This window comes from Cebidichthys violaceus, unplaced genomic scaffold (assembly GCF_023349555.1).
Source record: "Cebidichthys violaceus isolate CVI_PGR_0920_01 unplaced genomic scaffold, fCebVio1.0.p SCAF_30, whole genome shotgun sequence".
In the NCBI taxonomy this organism is placed as follows: domain Eukaryota; kingdom Metazoa; phylum Chordata; class Actinopteri; order Perciformes; family Stichaeidae; genus Cebidichthys; species Cebidichthys violaceus.
This window is the reverse complement of record NW_027176484.1, coordinates 1,188,286-1,208,476: the sequence shown is the minus strand read 5'-3', so window position 1 is coordinate 1,208,476 and position 20,191 is coordinate 1,188,286. Positions and strand designations below refer to the sequence as shown.

General features: G+C 40.5%; 1 protein-coding gene across 3 annotated transcripts in view; it reads left to right on the top strand.

Moving 5' to 3' along the window:
* The window catches only part of tspan4a (tetraspanin 4a), a 112,950-nt gene that overhangs the window by 76,130 nt on the left and 16,629 nt on the right, over positions 1 to 20,191 (top strand). For all 3 annotated transcript variants that reach the window (XM_068724318.1, XM_068724320.1, XM_068724319.1), the window contains one exon: positions 1 to 75. In XM_068724318.1, the coding sequence (XP_068580419.1) occupies positions 1 to 75 (75 nt within the window). The remainder of the gene's footprint in view (positions 76 to 20,191) is intronic.

Sequence of the window (20,191 nt, the reverse complement as noted above, 5' to 3'; positions counted from 1 at the left end):
TTCTTCATCCTCCTCCTGCTCATCTTCTTCCTGGAGATTCTGTCCATCATGCTTTTCTTCATCTACCAAGACGAGGTAAGACTCCTAAGTTGCTTCTCGGCGTGTTGTATCCTCCACCGGAGCGAGATGAGAAGAGCACTCCATGATGCAGGTTGACAATGTTTCAGAGAGAAGCATGGCATGTCAAATGACAGTGTTGAAGTTCATGCGAGCAGTGTTGTTTGTTCAATTAGAAAAACTCTTTATTTTGCTTTTGAAACTCCATTTGTGCAGAGGACAGATACAGTAAGAAAACACATAATTCACATCGGGCTGGGCCAACATCTCCTACCCTGATGTACTGTAGGTTATTTCATATCTCGACAACAATATCACGTTTTCTGGTAATTCCATAAATAATCCATGAAATAACCATAAAGCCCTTTTTTGTATACTCTTAATTAAACAAATGAAAAGTATTTTCTCCTTTAATTGAGAGCTTAAGTGCAAAATTAACATAAATTTCAAGTAAAATGACAGCGCAAAATAATATATTTCCATATATATTTGTTAATCGCATTGTAAAGTGTGATGTGAAAACAAAACGGCAATTTTGAAATTATAATCCCACAAAATATTTCAGATTTTATGACAAATTTGAGTCAGAATGTTCTTATTATCAATATAGATATTGTAATTGTGTATCACGATATCCTGATGACTATATCGCGATATCCTGATGATTATATCACGATGTCCTGATGAATATATCACGATGTCCTGATGATTATATCACGATATCCTGGTGAATATATCACGATGTCCTGATGATTATATCACGATATCCTGATGAATATATCACGATATCCTGATGAATATATCACGATATCCTGATGATTATATCACGATACAATGCCATTAAAGTGAGTTGTGTCTTGGTTCATTCACTCCGTCTATCAAGCCTCGGGGGCTGATTTACTACAGCTGAGTGACCCCAAAATAAGTAGCTTTCTCTACGATTTAATTGACAATTCACGGATAAAAAGTTTGGATTGATTTGAGATAGGCTTGGCACACATTGTTCTACTCAAAATTACGTATTCTAGGCATAAATATGGTCCCAAGGTTATTGTTTCTGTCTGGTTAGACAGTCTGGTTTATACCCATACATTTCTACACAGTTTTGTCAGGTCCCTGTAGAAATTTGAGGTAGAACTTTTCCCACAGACGGCTTTTCTTTCTCCATTTCTTATTCAACAAAGTCCGGACGTCGTTTATGAGAGGAGGAGAATCTCAACAAAGACAGGCTTTCGCTACACAGCGTTTACACAAAATTCCTTGCTCGAGTTGAAATATTTCATAATTCAAATTGGATTCCATTCACATCTTTGCATTGACTTTGCATGAACAGTCAGCTTTGTGTTTGGTGTGAACACAGCACAAAAGCCAGGGGCAGTAACGATGCGTCAGCGCTGGTGTCTGAGGGTCGTGAGCGATGGTTTAATAAAAATTCCGGAGATTTATTTATTTTATTTTTTTTTGCTGAAATGGTTCATGCTCGCACATCTTCACACATCCTTTCCTCGTTAATAAATCTCCATTTATCTCAGCTCATGCATTCAGGGTGATTTCCCCTGTAAATAAACAAGTCAGGCAAGAGACGAGGAGCAGAGGAGCTCTCCCTCTCATATCAATCTGTAATCCCTTCACATTTTCAGCCGAGTTCTTAATAATGCATTGAAAGGGCACGCTAAATTACATCCATCTTGGTCTTAATTAATGCTCCTATCCTCAAACTTACTAACAGCTTTTATCCTTTGCGTCCTTCCCCCCAGCAATTAAAACTCCAGAAAATGATTGTAATTAAAATGAATACCTTCAACTTTATGCGTCAGGTGCTGCATGTCTTTGTTGACTACCTAAATACTCACTAAATATCGGGGCATCAGTGTGATTAGTTGGGCACTGGAGGGAATTGCGTTCCCAGAAGAAGTCTGGGTTGACGCAGCAAAGTGCCTCTAATAAAAAATGTTTGTGTTCATTATCTTGTGATGCAGAACTGCTGTTGCGACAGTCAGAGGATCAAGTCTGAACTTTTAATAACTTACAATAATGGAGTGAAAAGTCAATTGCATGTATTGTTGCGTTTTAATCAAATTGTTGGTTAAATTAAATTACAGGCACCAGTACAAGCAGTAAGCAGCAGCAGTGAACAAATGACTGCTACATATTATTTCATGGTTGATGCTCATATTTTAGAAATTAATATTATACAGCATTTAGGGCGGCAACAATTGTAATAATATTTTTTTTTATTAACTGACAAAAATGTCAAAAAAAGAAAAATGTTCATAACAATTTCCCTAAATAAAAAGCCCAAAACACAAACATATTAAAAGTTAAAAAGAATATATAAGAAATGGAGCAAAATGGAAAAAACCTCACATTTGAGAAGCTTGAGTCTAAGAATATTTGAGTAGTTTTGCTTGAAAAATGACTTTGATTATCAAAATTGTTCATCTCATCGATTGAGAACTTGACAATTTGGCTGATTTAATTTTAGATATTATATTTTTTCATCCCAATACAGGACTCGAGTATCCAGTAATAAGATGAAATGATAATATTGTACAAATAAAATCTGCAGGTGTGCTGTAATTTTATTGAGTGTACATTATATTGGACGCCCTCGAGAGGCACTTAATGCCACAGTGGATTGGAAATGTAGATCTCCACCATAAATCATTGGCAATTTCCATCGACTTGCGTTATATTATTCATGTGTTGGTACAGAGAACTTTATCCCTGAAGACTTAGGCCGAGGCCAACCCCGACTCTAATGCCCTTGTACATTTCGGTAAATAACCTACTTTGATATTTCCCCCACTTTTTATTTGCAACCTTGGACCTGCATGGTCTTTGACTATTCTCACTATACGATTGCAGAATGTGCCGCATTTCCATCTCCGTTCAGCGTTTCCTGACTGGCACGTTCTCCTGGGCCGTCGGCCAATCAGCACTGCTCTGCTCTGCTTTTTAAATGAATGTTGTCTTTTTGTCCCGCCTCACTTCTCTCTTAGCATCTGTGTTCCCTGATGTTCAGTGAGCCCCATTATTCAGCCTCTGAATAATTCAGTTTTGTCCACCCAGGAGTCGATTAGCGGCACAACGCAGTAAAATGTTAGTGATGGTGTCGATGTTCTGCGGAGCTGGTGCACCGAGGGAGAGTACTCACAGTGAAGAATGGGTGGCCATTAACCAGTACTGCCATGGATATTTTATTAAAACAGCAGGGGACTGGCATCATTTGAATATTGTTCAATGTGATCACTGCTGGAGAATTTAACAAAACCTTTACAGTATGATACATCAAAGCACATTCATCAACATGGGTCACTGATTTTTGTTGCAAAGAAGGGACTTACACTAACTAAACTTGAAATATCACAGTGGTATTATGTCACGAATTAAGTTAGTGTGCATGACTCCTAGACCCAAGTCATAGGAATTATTCTGAGGCTACAGTTTATTGTCTGTGTTGAATAAAACAGTCCACTTTGTTAAAGCAGTGTGCAGGACTTAGGTTTCTATTGGCATGAATTACAAGGTTTTAATAGTGTATAATCACCTGAAACTAAGAACCGTTGTCGTTACCGTAGAATACGGCCTTTATATCTACTTAAGGGGCGGGTCCTCTTCAAGGAGTCCGCCATGTTTCTACAGTAGCCTGGAACGGACAAACCAATCACTGGCTCTAGAGAGAGACATTTGAATTTTACGTTTCCTGGTCGCCACAAAAGTTCTCCAACACGCTTGGAAAAGGAGGAGCGAGCGGGAAGGGTATTCAGTTGGTTGCAATCTGTAACATCACCACTAGATGGCACTAAATCCTACCCACTGCTCCTTTAAAACTTAGCAACAGTAACTCTACTACTACTCATTGGGGTGTTACACCGCCTGGTTTAGATCACTGTCATGGGTGATCGGGCAAGAGACAGGAAACAAGAGGCAAGTCCTTAGTCTCATCTTTAAAATCACATTATGCACATCCAACAATTATCCTTTCCAATTACTTTGTGTGTGCTATAAGAATAGTTCAGCTGTTTGAATAACACAGTCTTTGTTGTCATTCATAAGAGAACCGTTTCTGAATCCCATCCAAACAAACTGATTTATAGAGATGGATATTACTCTACCGGATCCAGTCTCTGCAGATCTGTAGCTGTTGTGTGCAGCATGCACTGTGTTAGAAACACACACACACACACACACACACACACACACACACACACACACACACACACACACACACACACACACACACACACACACACACACACACACACACACACACACAAAAGTGTAGTGATGGCTGCTCATCATTGGGAGTTATTTCTCATGCATGCGATGAAGAAATTACCTGAGAAGAGTGAAAAGAAATAGACAAATCTTTTGATGGTAGTGAAAATGCATTCTGGGTATTCCAATAACAATGCATTCACTTCATAAATCCCCGGCACCTCGCTCCCTCCTGCATGAAAGTACATTATCTTCTTTTAATAGTATCATTATCGGGGATTCTGGTCCTGGCATTGTTTGTTATTTTGTGTTATTCCCCACTCCACTGCAAACCAAACATTTAAAACTTCTTTAAAAACAGGATTCAAACCATATTGTAGTTGTATGAGAGGACTACAAAAGCGACGGCGTTACAAACGTGCACCAGCTGTTGCTCTCACTGGAGACTACCGGACATCGCTGGAGCTACAGTGCATTATATTGATGAACAGTGGGAGCTGCATTCACATGCTCTGACTGTCATGAAAACAGAAGACAGACATTTTGCTGAAACGTGCGCGGAACATTTTATTCATGTTGCACAGCAGTGGAACGTTTCACATAAAGTCAGCACACTGAGCACAGAGAGTGAAGAAATATGATCGCTGCTGCGAGACATCTGCCTTTTGAAGACGTCCCTACATCGCGCACAGTCTCCAGCATTCTGTCACAGTGTGTAAAGAGAATACTGCTGTTATAAAGCACCTTATTTGTTTAAAGTGTTTGCAAACCAAATGTTATTGCACTTTTGTTCATATAGCAGAAACTTTTAAAATAAAAGTGTGCAATACACTACTTTTAAATTCATTATTGAATTTTGCGCATAACAATGCAATTAAACGCAAAGAAATTCATGCAATTAAAAATTGTAATCGTTGCCCAGCACTAGTTCAAACTTAATTTAAACAGGGTGTCATCGCTACAAACTGCCGGACTGTCACCATGGTAACAGTCCGGCAGTTTGTAGAGTACGTCCAATGGCCGTTCCTCCAGAGTGCAAAAAAAAAAAAAAGCCTTCCAGATGCCATAACTTAACGGGAGCGCGGCAGTAGGTTGCATGTTGATGAACCCTGTCCCCAGGCTTCAGGACGGTCATGCTCAGCGGCCCAGTTTATTACGCCTGCTTTAGACCCGATAAAAAGGTCCGCGACGCAGCTGGAAAACTACTTCAAACAGCTCACAGATCTTCCACACGCCTGAAACGGTCACCGTTTGTTTCACTTTGTCGGCTCCTAAGGGTGATGAAAAGGATGATGAAAAAAAAAAGGTCCTACGAGGTTAACTTCAGTGGAGCCACAGCTGTGTGTCAAAGTGTCAAGAGTGAATGAAAATGAGCCTGACTCAGCGGCGCGATATTGAAAATTGATGTATGGGTGCTTTACGCCACGTCCGTGTGGGTTTACAACCTTGTCAGCTCGGCTTTATTATCACCTCAAGGGGGGAAAAAAAAATCACTCTGCCAGACAAACATAAACAGGGCAATAACAGCAGCAGACCACCAGCCATCCTTTGATATGAGGGAATTATCAACAAGCTTTATTGTACAACAATTCTGATCTCAGTGAAAAAGGTCTTTGCATTGACTTCTTTTAGAACATGCCCCCCAGAACATTGTAAACATGAGTTTATGGTCTCAATCTCTAGTTTCAAGTGTTCTTCAATACAGCATGATGTTCATTTCGTAAATTATGGTCCATTTAGAGTCAAACAGACCATGAAGCAGGGGATAATTTAAGGCGGGCTTACTGTGATTGACAGGTTGCTACCATGGTGTTTTCCGGAATGAGAGTTTTCCATGTTTTCGTCTTACAACTTTCACAGTGTGTTTTTGGCCGCCTAAAAATGTTTTATTCTGTATTCAATTGTACTTAGCTCCGCCCTCTCGTGTCACTTCTGGTTGCAAAAAAAAAACCAAGATGGCGACCGCCAAAAACTAAGATGGCGACGGCCAAATAACTCGAGGCTTCAAAACTTGATATCCACAAACCAATGGGTGACGTCACAGTGACTACTTCCACTTCTTATATACAGTCTATGTAAAGTCACCCAAAATAACTGAATCTTCCAATTAATACAAATGCTTCATAGCGAACGTTAAGACAGCAGAAGGACAGAAACTAGCAAGTTTAACGAACACAAAGTCAAGCCCACAATCAGATCTTCAACACAGCAGCCCAACAGCCTCAGAGCCAAGCTCACAAATACCAACTGAACAGAGAACCAAGACACCAATGCACAATACGCATGCTAGCACAAACAGCTACGCTACTTCTTACCTTGTGGAAGTGAAGCAATGACCCCTGGATCAGTTATCCTCAGTGGAGAAGGGCCGCTAACAGAACATAAAGGAAACTTTGATAAAAGACATAAATTAAGCCTTTTGTGCCTGTAAACTAAAGATGACCCTTAGCAAGCTACATAAACGTATTTACATAAGTAGAATGTAATATATTTATTTTATACATTTTATGGTGTTACCAGTCAGACTTACCAGAAACTCAGGCTCTTCAGGTCCTTCAGTTACTCTCCTCCTCCTCTTCTTCTTCTTCTCTCGCTTCATAACTATCATACAGCTTCAGGATAGACGCAGGTTTTTCACCAAAACTGAAACGTTTACCGTCCACAGGTGCTCCTCCCCGGTAGCAACACAGACCAGCAAACGTTTGAGCGTTCAGGCCCCACAGGTGTTTTCACTCACAGCTAATTAGACCTCTGCTCAGGTTGAGTTTGGGGCGGAGCTTTGCACAGCTCTATAGAGATATATCACTAAACTCTATGTACTAATATAAAGGTGCAAGATGCTCTATTTGCTATTACATTAGTCTTCAATAACGTATTCAAAATGATGAATACATTAAAAATAAAATCTATACATTTTCCAGGTAATGTTTCTACTTCTGATCATTCAAAAGCGTGTCGTAATGGAGTATTTCTACATTCTGTATTATTATTATAAAGGACCTTATTAAATACTCTTTCACCTCTGAGTGTACTAGTAAAGTACTCTTTGTGGTATTTTGTGGCGGTGATGGCACTTATGGTAGTCGACCATTAGATTAATTTACTCATCAAACGGCCTGCAGGGCTGTTAAAAGGTCTCGGAGTGAACGGTGGAATGAAACCAGATAATCGAAAACGCTGCCTCTCAATAAGGCACAATACAAGTGATGGAAATGATTGGCCTTTCTTGCTCGAGCTACCCCTGCGGTGTTATGCAACTATATTGATAGGACTTGGGAGTTTGTTATATAAATGATTCAAACTCAGATCAATAACTGAAAGGCTGTGCTGCACTGATTTAGAAGGCGTATTACACTGGAGGCCTTTACATTGCAACAGATGCATACGAGCAGTGTCCTCTTTGTGCGGCGTAAATCATCGTAGTAGTTTTTACCCATCCACGGTTGAAGGAAACCAAATATCAAAAACGTGCTCATGGGTGCTGAGACGAAGACAGTTCAAACTGCGTCAATCGAACGGATACATCTGGTTTGACACCGACGGTGATGCGCCGCAGACTTCCGCGTCTGCCGGGATCGGCGAGTTCAAACGCCGATCGCAACAAAGGCCCCGAAGCAAAACGGATTTTCCATTTTGACATTGACGGGTTCAAATTAAAAGACAAAACTCTGCCCCTCGGCTGCTCTTAAACCGCCTTGCGTCATTAGTCTGTGATACTCAGCGTAGTTGTACTCCGCTTTTTCTGTCACTTCACCTTTTTGTTTGCGCTGACTTCACTTCAACTCGCTTCATCTGCTGAATTCGTCAGAGAACAGTCAGTGTGAAAGGTGGGTTTTACATTTAGATTGAGGAGTGAGGAAGGAAAAGAAAAAATGTCATATGAGTGAGAGTTCACAGTCAAAAGCTTTGACCTTTATGCCATTTATACATTATGGGTGTATTGTGTTATAATCTATTCCGTATTTCAGTTTAAACATTCGAAGGGCGCTTTCTACTTCACAGGACAAATCGCTTTACAATTTGCCTCTCAATCACGCTCACATTCATACACCGACGCAGCTGGGGTTCAGTGCGTTGCTCAAGAACACTTCGACAATGCAGAGATGGGAGGTGAACCGCCAACCTTGTGATTAAACAACAAGCAGCTCGTTTCTTTTCTCATAATTTAAAAAAAAACGAAACATGGTCTGGTTTTTTAATGGTGAATACATATGTAAAGAAAACTGGCATCAAATTGTCACATTTCCAACCTTAACTTATCGCCGTAATAATCGTAATTTTGCACAAAAATATAAAAAATATTTTTTTTTATGCAAAGTGGCATGGAACATTTTTGGCTTCTGTGAAATACTTTTTAGTTTGTTTTTTTTGGTCAGAAAAACAAGTTTATATTCTAGTGCCATGTCAGGTATTTAATTTGGGAAAAGATCATTAAAATGTCTTCTCCGTTATGGATCCCCACCCTGTTGTGTCTTATTCTCGTCTGTGACATGAAACTCTCAGCTGTCTCGGGACAACAAATCAACAGAAAAGAGGCAACAAATGACCATAAAGGAGCCAGAGGTTTTCACTCAGAGTGTGGCCGGGATCGTTTGTGTTCGCGCCTCTTTCGTGGCGTTAGCTGCCGGGTCGATGGCGGCGGTAGGTATAACCTCTGCAGCTCGGCAGCTCGGCGGCCGGAGGCTGTGAAAGGTGATTTCCTATCTGCTTGTGTGCGTTGGGACAAGTCAAGGTGAGGCAGCGCTGCTGTAAAAATGAAGTCATGAAGAGCGACGGTCAGGTCGGATCCCCAGAAGACCTCGCGCACTAAACCAAAAGGGTACCGGAGCCGTTAAAAGTGAATCATGGCCACTACAGGAGGCCCTGTATTTCCTTCTAATGGCGTCATTCGTAAAACTTAAAAAAAAAAAAAAAAAAAATGCCTGCTATTAAAAATCAGTAACACTTTATTTTAACCACCTCTATTAAAGCTTTTCTTAGCAGTATATAAACCATTAATCACAGGTCTAGACACACCATAATGTAGCTGTGAGCAGAGATTTTTAAGTGATCACATATTTGCTGTAACTCCTCTTGAAGCATCTTTGTTTGATGGAAACCGATGCGTCTCAATATTTTTATATTAAATATGACGTGTTTATGAATTATAGCTATCAAAGGTGCGAAAATAGATATTTAAAGTGGCAAATATAGCAGCAAACAACTGCATGCAGTCTGTGTGCTTTGTTATATGAGCTACTCCTTGTTCTGGCCATGCGTGCTTGCGCCAGTTAAATACGTTTTATTTTTCAACAGACTTAAAACTTCCTGATATCTACAATATAGTGCGTTAAACAATTCATGACGTGTTTATATATTATTTATGAATTCTAAATAGGATAGTTAAAGTAAAGTGTTGCTTTGTCTTAAGTGATCTTTCATGCATATCTGAACAAAGACTTTTCTTTCTGCTGCATTAATCACCTCGTTTTCATTCTGTCAGATGTGTTTGAAACTAAAATCCAGTGTTTCCAGTGAGTAGATGTCTCATTGACATGCATCAGTCCTCCGGGGGGTGGGGGGGTGGGGGGGGGGGGGACCTGCAGGGTCTGTTTCCGCTGTCACTCTCACATCACTGAATTCTCTTCTTGGCGCCGTTCCACTGCTGGGAAATTGTGAAATAACTTGATAAGGAGAAGAAAATGGAAAATGTATCCAGTTGTGAACGTAAACGACTTCAAAATGCAGGTTAAGTGCGACCACTCGTGCGGTAAAGCAAATTTACAAGCATCATACGTCTAAAAACTGCAGATGTGCGACAAGGACCTTCTGAAATCCCATTTCATCCCCATAGCTCCACTTTTTCCACATCATTACCGCTCCGCCGTCAGCCGTCAAAACATTTAAGCTCGTCGAGGTATCAATGTGCAGCGTCCCTGTCTGTACGCATTTCAAGCCTGACAAATTTTCATTTCACGTCGACTTGGAGAAATGCAATTAGATAAACACCCCTGGCTAATCACGTTGCTAAAATACACCCACGTCAGGGCGATGTTAATATAACAGACAAATTGAGATCATCGGTAAACAGACAAGACGGATTTGTTTGTGTCTTGGAATATATGAGACAAGGGAGTGTGCCGTTTTCAGAGCCGCAGATAATGTTGAGGAATTGCAAAGACGGAGATTATGAATAAGTTAAAATCCAATTTGGGTCATTACTGTTTTACTGTCACTATTGTATTTTCACATCATAATGTGCTTCAATGTATTTAGGTTTTGTTCTTTTTCTCTCTCATGTTATTACCAGCTGGGTACTTTTAATACAGCCTCTTGCGTCGTGTCTAGTATAGATTTCACTCCCGGTATGCACAGAATATTGAAGTGTTACCCACTAAAGTGGAAGCCAACACATTTTTACTGAGAGCCTGACAATCGGTTGCCCAGCTGGAGCCGGACAGCCCGGTGTTTCTCTCTGCTCCTCCTGCTTCAGAGTGTTTGGTCTCTTTTAAGACGTCAACTTTGTTCTTGGTTGGTGTGATTTCCATACAAGTAGCTTTGGGAGTAAATATTGGCAGCGATTTTATACGAACAACAAAGGTTGCTCCGCTGAAAGGAGTCACGTGTTGAACCTTTGTCTTCTCTTTGTGGTGCAGGAATCTGGGTTAAAGGGACATAACTGAAAACCAAAAAGAGGTCATTGCAGAGTTCACCATTTGGGTTGAGTTTAAAAAACACAAAAATTGGACCATAAGCTGACAATCATGTACAAAATACAAAGGAGTTCTGTTCACAGTTTCCCAGTAGCACATAACTTTTGGAGTTCAGTTTAAAAACATGATAAGACTGTATACTTCTTTTCAGGATTCAGAGCCGTAGCTGGAACATGGAAGGTCGTGTGTTCAGTTTTGTTACTGTGAATTTGGAAGCTTTATTCTGGGGGACAGTAGATGAATACATGCTAATGTAGTTACATTTGATTAACATAGTTTTGTTTTTTGGGAAAACAATTAAATATCGATCCCTGCCACCCGAACCATTACCTAAACTAACATAATACAGATACATATGGGATTTATATTCCAGGTTTTGAAACAGAACGTTGTGTCGGGAGATCAAATATATTTACCAGTTATAATAATATTTCTTAAGTAAAAATCATTGCAATATAAGATGGTTCTTGGGAGATCCCCCCTGAGATGGTTCTAGATGAAACCCTTGGAATTTAAAGGTAGAACCGCCTGGGTGAGTTCTAGATGAAACCCTTGAAATACAAAAGGTAGAACCGCCTGGGTGAGTTCTAGATGAAACCCTTGGAATACAAAAGGTAGAACTGCCTGGGTGAGTTCTAGATGAAACCTTTGGAATATAAAAGGTAGAACTGCCTGGGTGGGTTCTAGGTGATACCCTTGGAAGGTGTAAAGGTTCTGGATAGAACCTCCAAAGAGGGTTCTGCTTGGGACTACTGCACCATCGAAGCCTTCTGTGTCAAACAGTTGGTTCTAGGTATAATCCTTTATCTTGGGTTCTAAGTGTAACCCTCTGAAAGGGTTCCAGGTGGCATCTTTATGAAAGGTTCTACCTCTAACCAAAAAACGGTTTTCAATTCAATCACAACTCTGTCAAACCAGCCAACGATTCAAAGAGAGAACAACTCAAATTGCTCTTTGTGAATCAACACACATTTCTTCGGTCGGTTACTTCACTCACATGGCATCTGTCTCTCACTGAAACATACGTACCTACAGTATTTAACGCACCGTGCATCGCTCACTCTTCTGCGTCATCGGCCACCTGAAAGCTTTGCGGTACTTTGCTGCGACAGCGTTTCACAAATCCTTCCCTCCACTCTAATATCCACCTGTAGGCTCAGAGTCTGTGTTCCCTTAGGAGGGAGGTGATTATCTTAGCATCAGACCTTCCAATTCCCCGTTTGATGGTTCCTTGTGAGGAGCTAAAGTATGAAGACTAGATGGCAAATATCTACGCCTTTAACGTTCATAATCCATCCCAGGTGAGTTGGAAAAGCTGCTGATAAAACCTCAGAAACACTTTAATGTAAAACAGTTCAGTACAGACTGACGGCATCAGATGGCAGCCTTCAGAAAGACGCACCTGTTGTTGTCAATAGCTGCAGGCAAAAAAGCTTTTTAAGAGCATTTTGAGTTACGCATCCAAATCGTTTCATACTTCACTTTTTGTTTGGAGCATCTGCATAACAAGGCCATGAGAAGGATCTCTGCGTTGGACGTTTCTGTTGATAATAAGCCCTGAGCGAGTGGTATTGTCCCACACCGTGGGTCTGAAATCCTTCAGCGTACTTCTACCTTAATGAAGGCTGGTCAAGTATCGTCCCTTAAATTCTAACAGTGCGCTACTTTCCACCCCGTTAGTCTCATTAATTGTCTACGCACGCGATTTGCCAAGTGTTAATCAGGAACTGATTAGAAGGAGACGATGGAAATTGTAATTGATTTGCCCGAGCTGGGTTTTTTTAATTGATTTGCCCCAACTAAGGACCGAGATTAGTCACTTAAAGGGGAGTGCCCCACAATTTAAGTTATTCACGTGTGTTATTGCTGTGCCCCGGGACAGAATTACAATTCAGAGACACAAGCCATGCCTTGGTTGGCCCATCCATTATCTGAGGAGCACTGCCAGACTTTTACATCCTACTAGCAAAAACTGGGTTAGTTCTCGAGTTTCCAGCTCCCGAGAAGTTCACGGTTATTGACCGATCGCGTCCCGAGGCACAGGAATAACGTATGTGGATTCTTCGGAAGGGTGGCACTCCCCTATAACTCCTTCTCTCCAAATGCAGAGCAACACTTGGGAAGATTTAAGCTCGAAGTCGGAGGGAAATAAAGCACATGCAGGTCAGACCAGAGGAAAAGTATGTCTGCAGTGAAAATGCCCTTGAACATCCTCGACTCGGTGCAAATTGAGTGCGGGGAATGTAATCTGGGCTCCCTCGGAGGAAGGATGAAATGGAAACCAGCCCTTGCCAATAAGTGTGCACCCCCAATAGGTGAGGAAGGCAGAACCCCAGTGGGACGTTTAGGTGCAGTCAGAAAGTACAAAGACATCTGGGGGAGAGAATTACATATATATGAAAACGACTGAAACATGACTTTTTAAAATCGGAGCTTGATTTTTGGAAGGATTCTGGGAGGGCGAAGCCCCGAGCGCCGCTGTGATGAATTCCAAAACTTGAAGGCAGCATTTTACATTATGAATCAATGATGTTGAAATCCACACTGTCTATTTTTATTATTTTTTTTTTTTTAGATCAGTAATGTCATTGTAGGAGATGAAGTAGGGAATGTTTTATGCAGTTTGGTGTCTGAGAGTGAAATCGCGCGTCTACGGGAAATCCGTGGGGGAATATGATCACAGATCCTTCACTGTATCGTCTTCCTCCCGCATTTATGGCACACAGGTAATGGATATCCGCTCTTTGAAGGGAGCGGGTAAATTGAGCCATTTTTCCTCTCATTATTTCCTCTCCTCTGAAATCTCTTTCAAGCGCAACGTCCCTTCTCCTGACAGAAAGCTGCACTCCTCTGCTTACTATACTGTACGTGTTAACCAGAGTGCAGGGGTCACGTCACTACTTCATCAGTGTATTAAGCTTTTACATATTCAGACGATATTTGTATTGCGTTTCTCACACAAATGTAACGTAACACGAAATGCTTCACAGAGTACACTTTGTGTCTTTGTAAGTGATGCAGGACAACCACCGCTTCACCTGGCTTTATCTTAAAGAAGGTGCTGGAAGGCTCAAATAGGCTCAAACCGGTAGAATAGATATCACTTAAATCTGTGCAGAGAACACTTTATTCTTTAGCTTTCGGTCCAAAGGAGCTTCATCAGAGCACACATGGTTCAGCTGGAATGGCAGGTGTACAAACAAACAAATTGCATCCAAAATCCTCATTGAGGCCCATCGGCTGAAGTGTATCTAAAGTGTCAATCCAAAAAAAATCTCCCCTTGGCGTGTCTTTCTTTCCATATATTCCTCTACTGGCAATTTACTACGTTCAATACGCTGGAATGGAAGAGAGGGGATAAAGCGGGAAAATTTGTTGAAACGACGGACGGCTGGAGAGTTACGCCTGATGGAGCTCTTTGTTAACTAATCCTTTGTTTCAGCATGCGTGTCGTTTTCCCTATTTATATTTTGTCACATGGGCATTTTAATAAATAGATAACATTTGTCTTTGTAATTGGAAAAAAAAAAAATGACAGAACAAAAAAAAAAAAAACACACAGGAATTGAGTAAATAAATGCCAGCATGAATATCAATTGGTCAGGTAACAACAGATGTTCTCAGAAAGCGGTCCAATACAATAAATTATTAAAAATGACAAATAAATAAAGCTCAATTTAAAGGCCTGACTGTAAAGGTAAAATATACTAAAAAATAAATAAAAATCCAGACTAATAGATAAATGCACAATACATATGCATAAATAAAGTTCAATTAAAAGCAAGGCCAAAAGGGTAAGTTACAATAAATAATAAGATACGTAAATAAAGCTCAATAAAAAGCCAGACTAAGTCTCGAGTTGCTGCCCTCGGGTCTTCAAGTCCGCTCCAGAGACGTGGACCGTGGTGATAAAAGGATGCCTCACCACAGCGTTCTGTTGACTTTGGGAATAACTGAAATAATTAAATAGAAAGCTAAAAAATTCTGCCCTCGTTTTTCCCCCGTTGACGCTTTCTCCTAAGCCCACTCTTCTTCCCCTCTACTCTCATCTGGCTTTTTAAATCCACATGTCTCTCTCCTCACCTCTCCATATACGTCTCTTATCTCTCCCTGTATCCCCGCCATGTAAATAATTGATGGCCCATCTTTGACTCGCCTGGTGTAGTTAAAGGGCGACTGAAGTCCCGAGGACAACATCAATACTGAGCTGAGAGTACAGCCGAGGCTCCGGCTCAGTCTGCCTTGTCGCACTTTCCTAGGAGTCACTCTTTAACGACCTACTTAGATTTGTATGAAAAGTATTTTCTCCTCCCCCTTTTTTCTTCTTTTTCTTATTTGAACAACTTCAGAGGACTTCATCCGGTCCACTCAAATGGGAGATAAGAGCTCCCTGTGCTAGATTCTTACATCAGATAGCTCCCATGTTGCCTCGTGACAGAGCGATGATGTCACGCGGCAGCTTAAAGCGCCGGTCTGTGCAGAAATCACATCAACAGTTCTCTATTGTTGCATGAAATTACAATCTGTGTCATTTGTCTTATTATTCAGAATTCTCTTTCATCTCCGTCTCTTTGAGGCACCCCCATTTTTCTTTTTCTTTTTTTTATGTTTACAGCCTGTTATGCAACATCTTCTTTCCTGTGATTGGACGGGAGGGATGCCGACCTAAGCGGATGTGCAATAAGTGAAATAAGGAGTGTCGTAAACCCGGAAATGAGTCGGCATTTTTGCGCTTCCGGTTACCTCGTTCCCTCTTTATGTTTAAATGCCTGAAATAAGGTCGGTGGTAAACACGAGCTTAAAAGAGATTTAAATATTTTGTCCTGAGATTAAATACGTCAGTATTTACCCCACTCGTTGTTTATTCTCCCGCATTGTCGTTCGTTTATAGCCTAGCGTTAGTTTTTAACTTCTGGTGACTGTATTCATGCTTTAGAAATCATAAAAGAGGTGTTCATTTGTGAAGATTATCTTGCTGAACAAAGTATCATAAACGTTGCGTTTGCCAAAGAGTTTATTTTCTGCAAAAATCCAAAATGGAAAATTCCATTTCACATGCGACGCTAACTTCCGTAGTGGGCCTACAAAAACACGTCAGCCCTGCGGCACTCTATTAACAAACGTTAACCGCATGTTTACCGCGGCTATAGAGGAGCGCCATAGTGTGACACACTGGGCCACGTAGGGTGTTATACAAAGGGACAAACGGGCACCGGTCTCCTGGTTGAAAGGCCCGTGTTGTTTGACCCATTCACCTTCCCTCCCGCCGTCTTTCTGTACCGTTTGTACGGCGTCCCTGGCTCTAAGCGTCTCATATTCACATGGCGGCGTTTCATTGGTTTGTCCACCACGACAAAGGATCCTACTTGACTTTCCACTGGCTCTGTGTCTGGGCAGCAAACACGTAATCGTAACACATTACATGCCACCACCTCCACATAATGCGTGTGTTTACGGGTCAAGGTCTTTTCACGTATTTCTGAGATCAAGTTGCTGCTGTATGTGAAGGCAACTGCTTCTACCAAAACAACGATATAATGCAATAATGTGCGTGGGTTTGAGCGCTACCTGACACGTTCTTCTGCCCCCTGGTGGTCAAGAAAACAACGAACACAGCTTTAAAGTTGTCGCGCTTTTGTAGTAATTAAAATGTGACAGTAGCTTATAAAGATGCGATGAACAGTCCGTTTGTTGAGGTCTTTAACTTTATACTTGAGGTCTTTCTGATTCTGGACGGGGTATAGTGACGTCTGTTGGGGTTAAATGTGAAACAATCAAAAAGTTTTGCTTTTGCTCTTTCAGGAAACGCCAGCTTTTAGTCACAACAGTCTAGAGGACATTGAAAACAAATGTGAAGAAAGTACCTCGTCATTTTTGTGGGCTAAAAGTTTCTTTGACGGTTTGTGTCGTTTCCCACGGCGAACAGCTACAGACCAAGAATTGTGTTCAAAAGTTCACGTCATGTTTTTGTTTTCCAAATAGCATTGTGTAAAATTGAAAAGTAGGCTGACACAGCAGGGAACATTTGTTTGTTTTTTCAATGTCCATCTCAAGCTGTCAGACTGCTTCTCTGTTCTTTAGTTACTTTTATAAAGAAGATTGTTTTTGAGTTGTTGTTTTTTTTAAAGAAAATCATTGCAAGGATACAAGTCTCATGTTGGCATTCAGGGATTTGATATTTTGATATACAGTCACCACACCCACACAAAATTGTGCCTGGCAGTTTTTATTGAGCAACATTTCACAGTGTTGTTGTTTTCTGAAAATATGAAACTGTCAACAAGGTCTGTTGCATTAAACATGTTCTACTGTTAACTCGCATTCATGGGAAGAAAAAAAAAAACCTCAAAAAGAAACAGACTGTTTTCAGATGAAACAAGGGAGGGACAGATTGTCATCACGTCTTCGTGTGTTTGTCTCCTAGTCCTCAATATGTGTCTGCTACTTTATGAGCTTTCTGTTTTTACACAGTCATGGTAGAAGTATTCAGGTCATTTACATAAGTAAATAGCAATACCATGGTATAAAAGTAGACCCATAATGATGTGGAGCCAGGGACAGCCATACCAAATATACATATTTTATTAATGATGCATGAAAATAAACTGTTCTACAACACTCAAATGTACCTGCTCACAACAAGCTAAGGTGACTCAAACCACAGAACAAGAAAAGAAAAGAGAAAATGGCCACCAAATCGACTAGTTAAAGGCATAATAAAATCTATTAGGTCTAAGAAACACAAGTTGGCTCCTCTAGTTGTGACTTTGATTAAAAACTAAAAGAAACAGCAGCACATTAATATACAAAAGGAACTTTCCAAGAAACAATTAACAAAACAATATAATATAAAAAAATGAATTGTACACCTGCCTGGAACACAATCCCCTCGACATGTGGTGACTGAAATCTATAATAATAAACAACGTTGTTAATATTGTTTTAAAATGACTAAAGATTATGTTAAAACATCAGATCAGCTAAAGTGTACCTTGTTCCTTATCTTTTTAGTCCCGTATATCAAACAGGTAGAATCTCAAATACTTTTTTTAACAATTATTTAAATAATCTTTCATACGATGAGATTAAATAAATATGTATGGTTCTACAATTTCTCACAATTGCTCAACCGTCTATAACCTTCCCTTGAAAAGTCCTGCATTACTTCAGTAAAAGTACAAAAGTCTTATATATATATATATATATATATATATATATATATATATATATATATATTATTTATACATCATTAGATTATAAATAACTGATGCATTCCTATTTGAATCACTTTAGTGTCACAGATAGTAAAGGTGGAGCTCGTTTGAATTACTTCATATAGGCTTTTACTACAAGTAGCTTAAATAATACATCTTCATTTCTTATTTGATTATATTTTTGTATTATTAATCTCAGCACAAGGTTTCCCTCTGAAATGTAGTGAAACAGAAGTGTAGAGTAGCCCAAATACTCAAGTAATGTACCTCAAAACTGTACTTCTGTGCAGCACTTGAGTAAAGTGTACGGTGTAACGTTCCCCTACTGGTTTTACATTTAGCTGGTGATATATCTCCGTATTATAAGAGTAATTATAGTGAATAGAATATAAGATGAACTTGTCTCTTCCCCTGGGCCTTTGGCACATTTTAGCCCCCAGCCAGTCGTTTAAAAAAACTGCTTCACACGACTACACGTACCTGCATGCGTCTCGATGACCCTTGAAGAATAATACAGACTTAAAAGCATCTACCTGCAAGTAGACCGAACCGCTTAACTTGAGGAAATCGCCTTTCAGTGAAGACATCACAATGTTTGACGTCGCTCTGTTGTGTGATCTCCTCCATTACAACATTTTAATGCACCAATTTAAGGATGTTAAGGAACACAACCAGATACAAATATAATAGAGTATAATGCAGGGAGTGAGGCTTTCAGACATTCTGTATGCTTTCAAATATTTATCTCTGCAGTGTCGACACACATGGAGGCTCGACTTACTTTAACCTCTTTAAATGTGCTTGTGGCAGCAGTTCGCCTCAATGACGCATCCATCCATTTAAGTTAATTTACAAACCCTTGGATTTTAAAAAGCTCATATATATTTCAGCAAGATTTCTGCTCATATTCAAAAAACTCTCTGCACGTTCAAAATAAATCCCACATTTCTGTGTTGAAGTCAAGAACACAGGGATATTTTGAAGGGATAAACGTGCGACTCGCTGGATGAGACAAAGATCAGAGAAGTCTGTTCTCTTCTTTCTGTGACTGGAAATCTAGATATCAGCACATTAGAACGTCTGGTGAAGCAATATTAATATTTGATTAACTGGAGGTAGCGATGTCTTTTTCTACGCTGTGACAAGAGCGCGTAGATGAAGCATGAGGCTGTTAAATTTAGCTCATTTAGCGGATAGCCAGCTAGCCAACTTACGTTAGCTTGCTATTGCTAATTCCACCATATTTTCATGCTAACGTTACACCGGTGAAAGAAATTGAGCAGCTGGCTAGTGGTCAGTGGCCGCTCTGGGTCTAGTGCTACCCGCCGCTGGGACACTACAGCCGGGGAGGAGAGCAGACGGTCTCTCCGGAGACGGAGGCGCTGAGGTTTAGTGCTAACGTCTTCAAGTAGCTACAGACGAGCAAAGTGGTCTCCCAGAGGCATGGGGTGAGGCGGAGGGACCGCGGGATCTAATTATTGTCTCATTTGTAAGCTGATGAACAGATCTTGATTTGTCATCACCGACTACGTTTATGCATCAAATATTCCAGTCTTTGCCCCTTATTCAGGAAACATGTATACCTAATAAGCTGTTTTCATGGCTAATGAAGATGATTATTCCACTATTATTCCTGTATACATGCATATTCAGATTAACGTAAAAACGACCCCGTGCTGCATCCTCGTCCCCGGAGCCAGTGAATCCCACGCCGACGCCGTTCTCGTGTTGTTTGAGGAGTCAAGTTTACTTGTTGTTTGGCAGAATGAAGGCCATATTCGTTGTTTGAAGTGTTTGAAGTTTCAACACGGTGTCTGGTGTTTGCACAACCTCACGGGGTATAAAGGCTGCCGTGTAGGAGAGAGCAAGGTCAGTGGAGATCAATGCAATTGATGTCTGATGGGATTGACCATCTAAATGTGTAAACAAGGCCGAGCAGCTCTGCAGTTTGTGTTTGCTCTTTGTATAAATCGCCCAAACTCTCCGATTGTACTGTTGCTTCGGTGC